The sequence below is a fragment of the Pipistrellus hanaki genome (genome assembly GCF_964339955.1).
Source record: "Pipistrellus hanaki genome assembly, chromosome: 3".
Taxonomy (NCBI): Eukaryota; Metazoa; Chordata; class Mammalia; order Chiroptera; family Vespertilionidae; genus Pipistrellus; species Pipistrellus hanaki.
Genome location: NC_140505.1, coordinates 56,577,433 through 56,594,642, shown reverse-complemented (window position 1 = coordinate 56,594,642; position 17,210 = coordinate 56,577,433). Strand labels below are relative to the sequence as shown.

General features: G+C 37.7%; 1 protein-coding gene across 1 annotated transcript in view; it reads left to right on the top strand.

The window, feature by feature from the left end:
* Positions 1-17,210, top strand: part of PIBF1 (progesterone immunomodulatory binding factor 1) — a 184,857-nt gene that overhangs the window by 91,501 nt on the left and 76,146 nt on the right. The window contains exons 11-13 of the mRNA XM_084876482.1: positions 1-30; positions 7,496-7,646; positions 14,536-14,626. The exon at positions 1-30 is cut by the window's left edge and continues 136 nt beyond it. Of these exons, the coding sequence (XP_084732608.1) occupies positions 1-30; positions 7,496-7,646; positions 14,536-14,626 (272 nt within the window). The remainder of the gene's footprint in view (positions 31-7,495; positions 7,647-14,535; positions 14,627-17,210) is intronic.

Sequence of the window (17,210 nt, the reverse complement as noted above, 5' to 3'; positions counted from 1 at the left end):
GAATGTGAAAAATATCAGAAAAAACTGGAGGTACATGTACAAACTTTACTTTCTTTTTTTTTTTTAAATATATTTTATTGATTTCTTACAGAGAGGAAGGGAGAGGGATAGAGAGCTAGAAACATTGATGAGAGAGAAACATTGACCAGCTGTCTCCTGTACATCCCCTACTGAGGATGTGCCCGCAACCAAGGTACATGCCCTTGACCGGAATCGAACCTGGGACCTTTCAGTCCGCAGGTTGACGCTCTATCCACTGAGCCAAACCGGCTTCGGCACAAACTTTACTTTCAATAGCATAGCAGGTGAGCTCCATAAGTAAAGGTCTATATCATATTGAGCTTTATAAATAATATTTATATTATGTAGGAGAAAGGACCTGTCTTACTTTCATTTTTTTCTTTATTGATTAAGGTATTATATATGTGTCCTTATCCCCCCATTGCCATCCCCAACCCCCCACCCCCGCTCATGCCCTCACCCTCCTAGTATCTGTGTCCATTGGTTAGGCTTATAAGCATGCATACAAGTCCTTTGGTTGATGTCTCCCCCTTTCCCCACCCCCCACTTCCCTCTGAGGTTTGACGGTCTGATCAATGCTTCTCTGTCTCTGAATCTGTTTTTGTTCATCAGTTTATGTTGTTCATTATATTCCACAAATGAGTGAGATCATGTGATATTTATCTTTCTCTGACTGACTTATTTCGCTTAACATAATGCTCTCCAGGTCCATTCATGCTGTTGCAAATGGTAAGAATTCCTTTTTTATTATAGCAGCATAGTATTCCATTGTGTAGATGTACACTGTTTCCCCGAAAATCAGACAGTGTCTTATATTAATTTTTGCTTCCAAAGATGCGCTAGGTCTTATTTTCAGGGGATGTCTTATTTTTCCATGAAGAAGAATACGGTACACATTTATTGTTAAATGAAAATAAAGGAAATTTATTACTGTATACGATACGGTAGTATGGTAGTTGTCAACACAAACCAGACAAACTGTGAATCCTACAGTATCAAGAATTTACTCATTTATTCAATGACAATCATGTCATCATCTTTTGGCACATCATCATAACAATCCAATTCCTGAATTTCCTGGTGAATTTCTTGTGACTCCATTTCTTTTAGAATCAGTGGACCAAATCTCTCATGTTTAGCCTAGGGGGGGGGGCCTTATTTTCAGGGGGATGCCTTATATTTCACTCAGAAGGAAACCTGTAAGTAGGTCTTATTTTCGGGTGATGTTTTATTTTTGGGGAAACACACGGTACCACAGTTTTCTAATCCACTTATCTGCTGATGGACATTCAGGCTGTTTCCAAATCTTAGCTATTGTAAATTGTGCTGCTATGAACATAGGGGTGCATATCTGATTGGTGTTTCTAGTTTCTTGGAATAAATTGTTAGAAGTGGAATCACTGGGTCAAATAGGAGTTCCATTTTTAGTTTTTTAAGGAAACTCCATACTGTTCTCCACAGTGGCTGCATCAGTCTCCATTCCCATCAGCAATACACGAGAGTTCCTTTTGCTCTGCATTTGTCCTTATTTTTAAAAGCATTCTTATCAAGAGGACCTATGTTCCTCTTATAGATAAATAGGTGGAAAGAAAGAATGGAATGCTTCCAAAAGAAGAAATACAAATTGATAAGAAATAATTAGAGAAATGCAAATTTAACCTTTTTTTTTTTAACCTTTATATAGGTCTGTTTGTTGTTTTTAAAGTGCTGGCAAGAGCATCCTTAAATGGGAAATCTCATGCAGTTAGAACAACATGGTAATCTGTTTAATGTCCTTTAAAAAATTGATCCAGTAATTTTAGTTAAAGGAATTTAATAATAAGCCATGCTTTTAAAGGTTTATATTAATGATATATATCAGTATTATTTATTACAGTAAAAATTGGAAATAACTTAAATATCTAATAATAGATAATAAAAGATTTTCAATTAGTATAAGTTTTATATTTTGCTGTATTCACGCATTATATGATTACATGCAGTCATGTTTTTGAATATTTAGAGGTGAGGGAAGCACTCATTAAAAATATTGAATGAAAGATTCAGTAAGGTCACCCTATGACTCGGTGGATAAAGCATGGATCTATGGACTGAAGGGTCCTGGGTTCTTTTCCAGTCAATGGCATATGCCCAGGGTGCAGGCTCGATTCCCAGTAGAGGGTGTGCAGGAGGCAGCCAATCAATGATTCTCTCTCATCATTGATGTTTCTAGCTCTTTCTCCTTCTCCCCTCCTCGCTGAAATCAATAAAAATATATTTTTTTAAAAGAAAGATTCAATAATGTCATTATCATGATTAATTAGCTAACAGTGTAAATATTATTACAATATCTCAGAGATTACATTTCTGAAAAATACTTTGGTAAGTAAAACTAAGATTAACAAAATAAAGGGTTTATTAGAAAATAATTATTACATACATACATATTTAAGAAAACATAAGTAAAATTGTAGATTGTGTCCACTGCTAAGGCAAACCAGTGTTCAGCATTTTTCAGATACCTTCTTCAGGAAAATGCCATAGTCATAATCTATTATGGAAGATTCTTCCATACATTTTCTTTTTTTTTTTTTTTTAAATCAATCTTTATTGTTCATATTATTACAAAGGTTCCTCATTTCTTCCCCCCTCCACCAGGTTCCCACCCCACCCTCCGCCCCCTCCCCATCCCCCATTGTCCTCATCCATAGGTGCAGTTTATGTTCAGTCTCTTCCTCCCTCCCTTTCCCCCGATAGTAAATCCCTTTTCAGATAGTAAATCAGTTACTTAGCATTTTCTCATATCAATAATACCTCCACATGCCCAATGGTACATTTCACACAAAAGACATTTCCAAAAAGGTCAACCAGCCTCATCCAGGCCCCACCCAAGGTACTCACAGATCAACACCCTAACCCTATACTAACTCAACACATCCAGATCTAAGCCTTCATCACTTGATTCAGCAGACCCTCAAGTTCCCACAAAAGTTTCCAGCCATGTCTGAGAGGCAGCCGTGGGGCAGGGGCAGGCGAGGAGCGAGCTGTTTCGGGCCTGGCTGCTCCGGGCCTGGCCTCTGTTGCTCTGGTTCGTTCCACAACCAGCTGCTCCAGGTCTGGTCACTGCCGCTCCCGACCTAGTTGCTCTGGACTTGGCTGCTGCTGCTCCGGGACTGGCCGCACCCGACCCAGCTGCTCTGGGCCCGGCTGCTCCGGGCCTGGCCGCTCCCAGCCTGGCAACCGCTGCTTTGGGCCTGGCCGTACAAGACCTGGATGCTCCGGGCCTGGCCACTCCCAGCCTGGCAGCCGCTGCTCTGGGCCTGGCCGCTCCCAGCCTGACAACCGCTGCTTCGGGCCTGGCCGCACCAGACCCGGCTGCTCCAGGCCTGGCCGCTCCCAGCCTGGCAGCCGCTGCTCCAGGCCTGGCCGCTCCCAGCCTGGCAACCGCTGCTCCGGGCCTGGCCGCACCCGACCTCTTCCATACATTTTCGACAAGACTGTATTAGACTAACTGATTTGGAATTAATCTTTTCCAAGTTATGTTTTCTATGCTTTAAATTTCATAATTTATTTTCCTTTTCATATTGCATGGCTGTGCTTAAGGATGTGTCTTGGAGCAGGGTGTTTAGGAAAATAGAGAAACACTTCTCTGGATACTTCTGAAACAAACATTTCACTAAACAACACTTTACAACATACAGTGCTGATGTTTTCTAAACCATTGTGGGTGTTTTGTTTTGTTTTGTTTGGTTTGGTTTTTTTAGCTGGTTGCAACCCAAATTGATTTCAGGACCTTGTAATGGTTGCAACTTGCAGTGTGAAAACGGCTCTCCACAGATATACCCATTTGGTCTGTGGGTGCAGCTGAATAGTAATTATGGTGTTTCTTTGTGTAATTCTCATGTGGAGAAACACCTCTGTAAGAAATATTATGATCCTGAAATCTCCTGTTGATAAAACTGAGGTTTTAGGGAAATTTCTTTGCATTTTCACCTCTGTTGAAGTAGGAGCCTTAAGAGGGCTGTTCATTTATCATTGCATCACCAATGCCTAACTGTGCTTTCTCATGGTGAATGCTCAGATATTTTATGAGTGAATGAGTGGTTTGGTGAATGTTAATATAGTAGCATTGTTTAAATCTTTTTTTGTTGTTGTTCTGAAATACTAAGTGTTTCGAAGACAATTCTTATTTAAAATGAATTTACAGAAAAATATTTTTAGAAGGGTAAAGAGTACCCTTCATATTACAATTATTATGTACTTTTCTATGGCTTTTACCCAACACTGTCATAAATTTATAACTTTCAGACAATTTATTTTGTCTTAGTTATCAATTGGTAAAGGCTCTCAAAACACTGGCTTTTTATATTTTATCTTTTTAAAAGTAATTTTTGGCCTATAATTTTGTATTACATACACACACACACACACACACACATATACATATACATATGTATATGTGTGTGTGTGTGTGTGTGTATAATTTTATGTAATTTTGTATTATCATTATTTAAAGGGAGGAACTATCCACTGAGAGTTTGGTATTTAATGGAGTCCTAAAAGCAATTGACCTATTTTATATACTAATATTTAAGCTCAAATGTGTATATATTGTGTTTTTTTTTCCTGAAGAAACTTTAATAAAATAGCCTTTCATAGATCTAATAATAAGGTTCTTTGGCTTTTCAGAAACAGTGGTAAATTTGTTTAGAGCAGTCACTCAGACAAATCCATACTGAAAGGGACTTCTCCCCCATGGGGTACTGAGGTATTGGAAGATGTCTCTGATCAGAAGTTTCTGGGGATTTCTCCTCTATGTCATGAAGAATTATAAGTTATATCTCTCAATTTAGTACTATTTTTAAATTCTCATCTTAAAATAATATTTTATGAAATATATATTTTCAACTATTTTATCTCTTTAGATATTTATTTCTGCAGCTTTTCTTCATGTGTGTTTTTTGTTGTTTTGGTGGGAGGAAGTGAGATACGGATGAAAAATATCAGCTGTCCTCTGGGGACAGTCATTTAAGATTGTCTTTACTAATCCTCTCATTTATAAATGGAGTTAATAGGTGCCATCAGCAACCAGATTTTTAATGAATTACATCCCAATAGAATGAACTATGTGAGAGCCCCAGATTGTTTCACTATGTCGTGGTTTCTTTATCTATATACTGGTTTCTTAATCTATATACTAGTTTCTTTATCTATATACAATTCGTACACGACTTTGGAGTGGGGGGAGGGTGTCCTTCAGCCCGGCCTGCACCCTCTCCAATCTGGGACTCCTCAGGGGATGTCCGAATACATCCCTCTAACAGTCCAGGACCACTGGCTCCTATCCACTCGCCTGCCTGCCTGATTGCTCCCATGCCAGCCTGATTGATGCCTAACTGCTCCCTGCCCGCCTGATTGCCCTCAACTGCCCTCCCCTGCCAACCTGATCACCTACAACTGCCCTCCCCTGCTGGCCTGATTGCCCCCAACTGCCCTCCCTGCCACGACCCACCTCCTCCTCCAGGCCATGCAGAGCTGTGGGATCCCCAGACTTCAGCACGTGGAGCAGCCACCAGGCTTCACCTCTGCTGTGCATGCGGCTATCTTGTGATGACTTGAGGGCATGATGCCACCTAGGCTATTATTAGTATAGATATTAAAGGCTGAGCAACTGGCCGACCTGCCGGTAGGTTTGATGCTCACTGACCACCAAGAGGCAGATGCTCAATGCCGGAGCTTCCAAGTGACAGCAACTTTGCAGAGTGCCCTCTCACACTTTGAAACCCTTTGGGGGATGTCAGACTGCTGGTTTCAGCCTAATCTCTGCAGGCCAAGTTGAGAGACCCCACCTCCTGGAGGGACCCTGCTCACTCTGCAGATGCCCTTTGAGCCCTGGCACCGCCCAGGTGCTGCTGGCCGGGGGCAGGACCATGGGAGGTTGGCTCTAGGACATGTCCACCCCATCTCTCCCAGTCCTGCCCCACGGGCCATCTTCTAGTTAATTTCCTTTCAATGTGCTCAAATCCATGTACTGGAGCACTAGTGAGTTAATAATGCTCTAAAATACAAATTCCCAGCATGCAAGAAGAAATAATGCTAAATAAAGCTTGAATTTTCTTTTGCTGACCCAATCAGTGACATTAGAAATCATCCTTAAAAATATTACTCCCATGTTATTCTTTCTATACCCTCCAAAGGAATATATTTGGAGGACAGGAGATAATGTTTAATTTATTTTGGAGAGAAGTTTTAATGGAAATCATTGAAGAAAATGAGATAGAATAGATTATGGAAAATTAAGTTGTAATTTCTACTTGTTAGAAACTGTAGAGTCTCCTGCATATTCTTTTTCCACCCCATAGATATCACTCAACCACATACATTTGTTAGGATGAACTTTATGTCAATAGATAAAATACATTTTCTTCAAAATTGTTTTAATTACAGAGAATTCAGGGTAATTAAATTCATATACCTCTATTTCTGTGAGCCATTTAATACAGGTTATTATAAATTGTACTTCTTATAATAATAATAGTATTTTCAACACTTACTGTGTTCTCTGCACTCTGCTAGCTCTGAATTTATCATCTCCTTTAGTCCTCCAACAATATTTTATGGTAAACCTAGAAAGAATAAGTAATTTCCTAAGATCACAACTAATAAGTGCCAAAAGTAGGATTGAAATCCAAATCCTATTATATTGCTTCTTGGGAAATATAACCAGTGTAATACCACTTCATAATTTATTTTTGTACTAGTCTGTAAATTTTCTAGATAATTAGAATTAAATTTAAGCATTAAAACATCCCGTTGTCACTAGAAATGTCTCCTTTTTTGGTGAATTCATTATAATCATCATAGTGATTCTTTCAATGAATTACTACTGAAGAATATTGGATTTTTGTTCTTAAACAAAATAACTTCATTTCCATGCCTTTTGTATCGTTTTTATCTTTTTTGTAGAAAGATATTTTCTGATATTGCCCCAAGTAGCATTTCAAATTTACATTTTGATTTGCTGCTTTCAAGTTATGATTGTTCAGGAAACCAAAAATCGTACTGAAAGCATAGCAAGGGTAGATAAATGAGCGTTGATGGAAAACTGAAGGGCTCATTATGAGTGTGTCACTTTGCACATGGCTTTTTAAGCCTCTCCCAAATGGCTGCGATCTCCAGATAAATGACCTCCAAGTAAGTATGGCATTATTGCAATTTTTAATCCTAACAAGCAAATGCTAGCCTTACTTCTATAACTATTTCAGTTTTTAAATTTGTTTTTCATTCAATTATATAATAAAGTGCTCTGTAATTTTCATTTAAAAACAACTGAATTATTTTCTGTAGAAATAATTGTACTTAGTCATCTCAATTAGCTACTTTCACTTCATATCAAATCATTAAAAAGAAGGGAAAAACTAAAAATATTTTTATATCGAGTTTTTGTCAACTGTTACTTAATCTGTCTTTGCAATTTTTTTTCTTTCACTAATAGGTTTTAACTAAAGAATTTTATAGTCTCCAGTCCTCTTCTGAAAAACGCATCACTGAACTGCAAACACAGAACTCTGAGCATCAGGCGCGGCTAGACATTTATGAGAAACTGGAAAAAGAGCTTGATGAAATAATAATGCAAACTGCAGAAAGTAAGCCTCCTACAACCCCCTCGTCTCCTTGCTCCCTTCCCCCCACAGACACAGCTTTTTTTGTTTTTGTTTTGTTGTTGGCAGCAAAAGGAACCAGGTATAGTTCCTAAAACTGTCTTATTTATTTTAAATATAATTGGTGGCTTTTTAAAAGAATATTTTACATTTTAGAAATTAGTCTTTATTCTAGTAGTTGAGATTAAAAAAATAAGTTAACTGTGGTAGATTTTATCTTGTCATTTATTTACTCATTCAGCGATTATTAACTGCTTACATATGCCTGGATCTGGGGATATGGAGTTCATGCAATAACGCTTGCTTATTAGGGGCTCCTTGTTTAGTCTACTGGGAGAGACAAACATGTTAACAGATAATTAAAGTGGTGAGCTAAGTGCTTTTAGCAAGAGATAGGCAATCCTTGGTGAAAGTACAGAAGAGATCTTGACTTAACTCAATCTTGGTGGTAAAAAATACCTGAGAGGAGACATTTGAATGAGTCTTGAACAGCAGATAGAAATTCTTTGAATCTACTATGTTATAATCCTTGACCCTAATTTTTAATTTATTTCCCTATGTTGTCTCTGACTCTAAGGAAATATTTTAAGTTAACATTTCACCATTGAGTATAATGTGTACTACAGTACATTATTTTTGTTCAAAGGTGAAAAATAACAGTGGCTTTCTTATAAAAATGGGTTTAAACTTCAAATGAAGTTGACATTAAATTTTTTAAACTATTTGGGGAACATTTATTATAAAGACTGTAATATTTATAGGCAAATTTAAGACAAACTTATTTCATTTCATTCATTGTCTGCTTTCCATTTCCAAGTTCTGAGTAATCCATATATATATATATATATATATATATATATATTTTTTTTTTTTTTTTTTTTTTTTTTAATTGACTTCAGAGAAGAAGGGAAAGGGAGAGAGAAATAGAAACATCAATAATGAGAAAGAATAGTTGATCAGCTGCCTCCTACATACCCCACACTGGGGATGGAGCCCATAACTCAGTTATGTGCCCTGACTGGGAATCAAACTGTGAACTCCTGGTTCATATGTCGATGCTCAACTACTGAGCTATGGTGACCAGACTGTCGGAGTGATCTTTATAAAATACAGGTTTGATCATACCATGCATCAGCTTTAATGCCTCTATCACCTTAAGACAATCTAAAGTCTAATTCCTCAGCATGGCTTTTGTATGATTAGATTCATTTATTTTTCTACTTTTCATGCCTTACCATTTTATAGCATAGCATATTATCTTAAAAGTTCCGTACTTTCTTAGCTCTATAATTTTGCATATGTCCTTCTGTGGAAACAGATTAGGAATAAAAAGAAGTTCTTCAATCCAAAAAGAATATCTACAAATAATCCTAAAGCTAATATCATACCTAATGATTAAATATTAAATATTAAACCTTCCTTTAAAGAAGACATCAGAGCAAGGATTTATATTCTCATAACTTATATTAGACATTGTAATTGAGCTCTTATACTATAATATAAGACAAGAAAGAAGTATAAAGATCAGAAAGAAAGAGTAAAACTATTTTTAAATTCCAAAACAATTACAATATACTGATAAGTTAATTTCATAGGTATATTTAAGATTTGTACAAAAGAACTATAATAATCTCGGGTGATGATTAACAATAAAAAAGAATTGGTGAGATCTTAAAAAAAAGAACTGCACATAAATATTAAAGTATAATTGATGATTTGCATGTGGACTGTTAATGTTTGAAGGGCAGATGTCTGCAATATACTTTGAAAAGCACCCAAAAAATAAGATAGATTCTTGGGTCGATATGGGTATGAAAAAATGTCTGATAAATAAATATAGTACAATTTTTAATTTAGAATCCAGATATTGTGCATATGGGTGTACAATATATACCTTTTTCATTTTTTCTGTGTAAATATTTTAAAATTTTAGAAGAAATATAGAAATTATTTTTGCTATGATATTGTATAAGCCAATTTAAAACCATCTTAGAATAAAATATATTCACCTGTACTTGGAAGATCAAGAAACTAGGCTCTTCTCTATTCATTCACATTGGAAGTTAGAATATTTTTATCCTTGTTTAATGAATACTTATTGATTTACCAAAATTTCAAAAGTGTATGCAAAACATTCTTTTAGTTCAACAATGTGTAAAATATTCAAGAGATTACCATCTAATTCAGCTAATTTCAGTTGACATAAAGATGGTTAAACTTTATTAATGTGTAACCTTGGCAAATTACAGTATCTTATTTACACTTAAATTGCTTTTTATAATCCAATAAGTATGATATTTGTATATTTGAGGTTAGTTTTCAACATCTCATCAAGTTACTAAAAATACAAATATTGTCTAGAAACTAAATAAATTCAAAAACAAAATGAAAATCAGATTTCTAATTGTCAAATTCAGGGACACTATCCATTCTTTTCCTACTTGAAACCTTTGCTAGGCATTTGTCACATTTCTCAGAACCTTTTCTTGCTTTTCTTGATTCACTTGCCTCTGATTGTTTCTACTCCATCGCTTTTATTGCCTCTTCTATCTAACTCTAATAGTTCCCATGGGTTTTTCCCCTCATCTTCTTCAGTGCTGGATAATCTTACCTCTTTCCATAATTTCAATTACTGTCTATAGGCTAGGGATTCCACAGTTCTGTATGGAGTTCCTATAGTCGTTAAATATCTTCTATTATTTATATTTTCTCTTTCCGCCTTGAACCTTACTAATTTTCTTGTATTATTATTATTCTATTAATAATGTTAAAGCCTATCTAATTTCCCAACTAGTTTTTGTCAGTCTTGATTCCTCCTTTATTCTATCTACTGACTCATTTCACTTTCACACATATCCAGTTGTCTAGAAACCAAGTTCTTCTATCCTCCATTGCTATTATAGACCATGTCTCAACTGGTTACTAGTGTAAATTATGAGGAGTTCTTTGTGCTACCAATCTTGGACACCTTTTTCTCCATTATTGGACTTTTTCTTCTACAGTGATCAACAACAAAAATCTATTGGTCATATCACTCACCTATATTAATTTCTTATTGACTGTAAAATAAATTCCAAACTCCTTAGCCTAGCAAACATAATCCTATTCACAGTTAGAGCTAAACCTACCTTTGTACTACAGACTAACTCCAGCCATTTTTCTCACAATTACATTTTCACTGCTCTGACTTTACCCATGTAACTCCCTCCTGCACTTACTCAATGAGTATCAGTCTCCCCACACCTTTCTAATTCCTTTAGCATGGAGAAAATAGTGGCACTGAGCTCCTAAGACAGTTATAACTCTTTTAAAAAATATGTTTTTATCCCTAGCCAGTCCGCCTACAGACCAAACGGTCCCAGATTCAATTCTGGTCAAGGGCATATACTTTGGTTGCAGGCTCCTCCCCCCAGCCTGGGCCCTGGTCTGAGCTTGTGCAGGGTGAGTATAAAAACATCTATTTTATTTTTTTTATCTTACACACCCTTCACTGGGGATTGAGCCAGTAACCCAAGCATGTGCCCTGATTAGGAATTGAACCGGTGACCTCTTGGTGCATGGGACGACACTCAACCACTGACCCACACCAGCCAGGCTACAGTCATAACTTTTTACCATTTACCAGGTTGTATATTACATTGTTTTTGTAATTAAATCATCACTAGAATAGTTATCCCACAAGTTATTAATCCAGTAAGTATTAAAATCCAATTTAAGATGTCCATTAATATCTAGGTGATGGGGTTTTATAAGATGTTAATTAAATTTACCCTTTCCCTTTTGGATTTAGAACTTTATATTTAAGAGAGACAAGAATAAGATAGATATCTAACTGCCAGCTCTAATTTCTATAGAGCTGAATTAGAGAACTCAGGTGTTTGTGTTTGTTTATTTTTAAGTATATTTTTATTGATTTTGAAACAGGGATAGAGATAGAAACATTGATGAGAGAGCAATCTCGGCACCTGCCCTGATTGGGAATCTAATCGGTGTTGATGCTCAACCATTGAGTCCCACTGGCCCGGCATAGAGCTCAATTTTTATCTGAAGGAGGAGAATCCAAGATGGCTGCTCGGGTAGGCACCTAGCCGCAGCCGCACGCAACAATTTCAATAAAATACAACTAAAATATAAAATGGACATTACCCAGAACTACAGGAAAGTCAACTGACTGGAAATTCTACAACGAGAAGCAAGGAGAAAACCAGAAGGAAGCGCGGAGGAGCTGTAAAAGCCCAAGGTACGGAGACACGCGGCGCGCGCGTGGAGAGGACGGAGCCGGAGAGGAGGGAGGCCGAGTGCCTGGCGGGCATTCCCTAGCGGGAAGGAGATAAACACTCCGACTGTGCTGGGCCCCCGACTGCTCTGAACCCCCGTTCTAGGCCAGACCCCGGGGACCCAGGCTCACACAGAGGGAGCTGGGCTGTAAGGCGGGACCCGGGGAAGCAGCGAAAGGAGGTCCCAGAGGCGCGCACACAGCGCGCAGAGAAGGGCCGGCCGGCTGTGCTGTAGGACTGCCCTGGCGGGAAGGAGACAGGCTCCAGACTGCTCTGAACGCCACCTCCAACTCCACTTCCAACTGAACTGAACCCCAGTTTCGGGCCCATTGCGGGAGAGCTTACACTGTTTGGTAGCAGGCGAAAATCGAGGGCACCTTTCTCTCAGAGGCGCTTGCAACAAGTACTGAAGGACCCTGAGTCTCAGGAGTCGCATAGGGCGGGGCTGACGGAAGCCAAGGCTGTAGGCTCCACCCTGAAACCCCGCCCCATCAGGAAAGCTGCCTGCGAAAATGCCTAAACCAAATAGATCACAAACGAAAGAAATGGAGGACAAAAAGCGACTGGATATAGAGTTCAAAACCACACTTATAGGGTTTTTCAAGAGACTCCTAGAAAAGGCCGATAAAATAAATGAGACCTATGAGGATATGAAAAGGGATCAACAAGAAATGCTAAGGGATCAACAAGAAATAAAGAATACATTGTCTGAAATAAAAAATATTCTACAGAGTCCTAAAAACAGAATAGAAGATCGCAAGAATCAAGTCAAAGATTTGGAACATAAAGAGCCAGAAGACACTCCTCTGCAGAAGCTAGAAGGCAAGAGAATCCAGAAAATTGAAGATAATGTAAGAAACCTCTGGGACAACTTCAAACGATCCAACATCAGAATCATGGGGGTCCCAGAAGATGAGAGAGAGCAAGATATCGAAAACATACTGAAAGAAATAGTGACAGAAAACTTCCCCCACCTGGGGAAAGAATTGGACTTACAAGTCCAGGAAGCACACAGAACTCCAAATAAGAGGAATCCAAAGAGGACCACACCAAGACAAATCATAATTAAGATTCCAAGAGCAAAGGACAAAGAGAGAATATTAAAAGCAGCAAGAGCTAAGCAGGTGGTTACCTATAAAGGAGCACCTATACGATTGTCAGCTGATTTCTCAACAGAAACCATGCAGGCCAGACGGGAATGGCAAGAAATATTCAAGGTGATGAATAGCAAGAACCTTCAGCCAAAAATACTCTACCCAGCAAAGCTATCACTCAGAATCGAAGGTCAGATAAAGAGCTTCACTAATAAAAAAAAGCTAAAGGAGTTCATCACCACCAAACCAGAATTATATGAATTGCTGAAGGGGGTTCTTTCAGAAGAGAAAGTAAATAAAGATAAAAATTATGAACAACAAATACGTAACTATCAACAAGTGAATCTAAAAACCAAGGAAATTAAAAAAAAAATCTGATGAACAATATTAACTGTTGAATATAGTAGAATCAGAGGTATGGAAGGGGAGTGAACTGATGATTCTTGGGGAAAAGGGAAGAGGGGAATGTGGGAAGAGACTGAACATAAACTGTGCACCTATGGATGAGGACAATGGGGAGTGGGGAAAGGGCAGAGGGTGGGGTGGGAAGGGGGGGGGAAAGGAACACTTGTAATAATATGAACAATAAAAATTTATTTAAAAAAAAAAAAAAAAAAATTTTTATCTGAAGCCATGATATCTGATATATTGCCAATGGCATATATCATCTTTTGCTTCCACATGTCCCTCACAACTAATAATTCTACCTCTGAAAACTAATCTTGGTTCATCTTGAAAAATAAGGACAAAATTGAAGGAAAACACTTGGGAATATTCCTGAAATTTTTACTGTACTACAGAAAGACAAATAAGTGTATATTAAATGTGTAATGTCAACTTACAATAAAATTGTCATTTCATTTAAACTTTTTAACTATAAAATATTAACCTATTAAATAAAAGTTAAAATTCCTTTTGGGAAGTGGTGTGACAATAGCAGAATTTAGAAGGAAATGGTTTCGCTGAAACTTCTTTATAATTAAGAAAAAAGTCCATCAATACATTCTTAATGCTGCACGTTTTCTTCACAGAGTATCCTATTTAACTGCTTAATTTCATTATTACAAATTAAGGTAAAGTTGTCCTACTGATAAAATAATGAACATCTTTTCTAATTAAAAATAGTCATTTATTTTTAAAGAAGGGAAGTAATAAGATTGATGTTATTACTTTATATAATTACATAACATTTTCATGCAAAAAGGCTTTGAATCATTTAGAGTAAAACATCTGTATTATGTTTTACAACAAGAAAACCTAACATGGTCTATGATGTAATCCCTTATACCTTTTAAAAATAAATGGAACAAATCGAAGCAAGTATATACTTGAAGAAATATGCTTCTGCTTACAAATGGCCTGTTTGAGATTACACATTAGCCCTTTTTAAATGTTCTTAAAACATTAGGTTCCCTAATTCATTATTATGACCTCTTTTATTTTGCCATCCTTCTTAAGGAAAAAAAACCTATTTCACATTATACACTTTTAAATGTTTTCCAGTTGAAAATGAAGATGAGGCTGAAAGGGTTCTTTTTTCCTATGGCTATGGTGCTAATGTTCCCACAACAGCCAAAAGACGACTAAAACAAAGGTAAAATCAATGTATATTTGTTTTACTTACCTATTCGAACTAAATGTAATTACATTATGCTTTCTGATAGTGTGCTAAGTTGCGTGACAAAGTAGTTACTTTATTCTTAGTATGCATAAATATTAAATTCCTCACAAAGTAATACACAGTAAGTAATGCCCTACCAGGTTTGGCTCAGTGGATAGAGCATTGGCCTGCAACTGAAGGGTCCTGGGTTTCATTCTAGTCTAGGGCACATGCCAGGTTTGTAGGCTCTATCCCCAGTAGGGTGCATGCAGGAGGCAGCTAATGAATGCTTCGCTCTCATCACTAGTATTTCTCTCTCTCTCCCTCTCCCTTCCTCTCTGAAATCAATTAAATAATAAATAATAATAAATAGTAAATAATAGTGATGCATTTTATGTATTTATAAGTGAATTTAATGGTCAGTAGAATAGAAACATACTAGAATTTCTCTATAATTACACTCAGTGATAATGACACCATTTTTTTCTCTCCACATTAATTTCAAATGAATTACAAATGCTTTTGTACTAATAATTTTCAGTTAAAAATAATTAATTATGCTTCATTTTCCCCTCTTGTTTTTATTTACCTCCCTACATTTCTTAACATATACTTGAGAGAACAAAAGAGAGAGATCAAGACAGATGGAGATAATACAAATATTGTGGATTAAAAATATAAAAGACTTTCTGAAGACCAATAAAATTTTTGAAAGATACATTAATTATCTTGTGAGATACTGCTTAAAGTACACTGAGAGAAAACTGTACTATATTAGTCAGTTTTCTAGTTGACCTAAAGCTCGCCTGAATTCATCCTGTTTTACAAAAACATGTCACTCCTCCTTTCACTACCATTGTCAAGTATAATTGTCTCTACTGACTTCTAAGCCTCTCCAAGTGGCCAACTTCTCCATCCTTTTCTGCTTCTTTACACAGAATGCGAGTAGTATATATATCTCTCTGCTTTTAAACATCTGATTTCCTCATATTGTATACAAAAGAGCATTTCTCTTATCTCAGTAGCACTCATTTCCCCTATTATTTCTTCAGCTGGATGCAAAGTTCCTTAAGGTCAGCAACTACATCTTGTTCTTGTTTATTCCCCACTGTCTCTGCCTTGAAGATAACCTAGTAGAATTGTCTCTTCATCTGAGTATTTGAGGACTCAAAACTGCTTGTTTATATTTTATTTTAATATTAGAGACCTGGTACATGAAATCGTGTGCAGGTACAATCCCTAGGCCTAGCGTGAGATCAAGGCCATTTCCCTGGCTGCCCATAGCCAGCCTCTCCTCCCCAACCCCCCGCCACCACCCACCCAGGTTCCCAGGTTGCCATTGAGCGATGGGAGCCTGATGGCCAGGGAGGAGGGACCGAGAGGTTGGCCAGTCCCACCTGCTCATGACCCTGCCCCTGCCGCAAGTTGCCCTCTGGGTGTGGGGTGACCAGCAGTGTGGGGGCCTTGGCCTGGCACCTCCTGCATCCCCTGCCACCCACCCAGGTTCCCAATTCGCCATATGGCGATCAGAGCCTGTAGGCCAGGAGGGCGGGACCAAACGGTTGGCTGTTCAGCCACTCGCCAGTCCCGCCATCTCCCCACCCTACCCCACCACCACCACCTACCACCACCTACCCCGTCAGTAGTAGAAGAAGAAATCAATGGCAGTGGGAACCTGATGGCCAGGAGTAGGGACGGAGAGGCTGGCTGTTCCCATGTCACCCACGGGTTGGCCTCTGTAGGTGGAGCGACTGGTGGGGCGGGGGCCTTGGCCTTACGCCGCCTACATCCCCCGCCACCCACCCCAGTTCATGGTTAGCCATCCAGCAATCGCAGCCTGCCAGCCCGAGGCAAGGAGAGACCAAGAGGTGGTCAGTGCACCTCAAAGTGGCTGGTCAAGTGGTCATTCTGGTCATTCTGCCATTATGGTCGCTGGGCTTTTATTGTATAGGATGAATTGATTTAAACCTTTAGAGATATTACACACTAAGAAAAACAATTTATCTTAACTCAGTACTTTTGTAGAAACTTTGAAGATGGTTCAGAGAATAAAATGTCTCTATGGCTAGCTAAAGTGATGTAAGATATAGACCATTTTATGAGAAGAGTTGCTTAGAATTTGTGTCTCTTGCTGGTTAAATTAAATACCTAAAAATTTTAGATCAAATATACAATAGATTACTAGCAAGTATCAATTAGTAGCTGGACTGGTTCATTCTGTCTGGTAAAGATACAAGTATTTCTGAATTATGTATTATTTAAAAAGTGAGTTATAGTCCCATCACATTCTCTTTCTTTCCCAAGTTTCTCCAAAGATCACTAAAGATAACCTAGTATATTTTGTAATTTCCAGCATATCTCTCTTTTTAAAGCATTATGTTACTTAGGGAGAAATAAAAGGTTTGTGGACAAGTGATTTATCAGTGGTAAATGATCACTAAAATACTAAATATTGAAATTTGAATGAAAAGTCCATTTTCTTCTCTACTTTAGCATCTGAATCCTTCAGAAGAATCTTGTCACAGAAAAAAGGAAATGTTGCTATTGTAAGCTTGCTTTCTTTAGTCCAAATACTGAG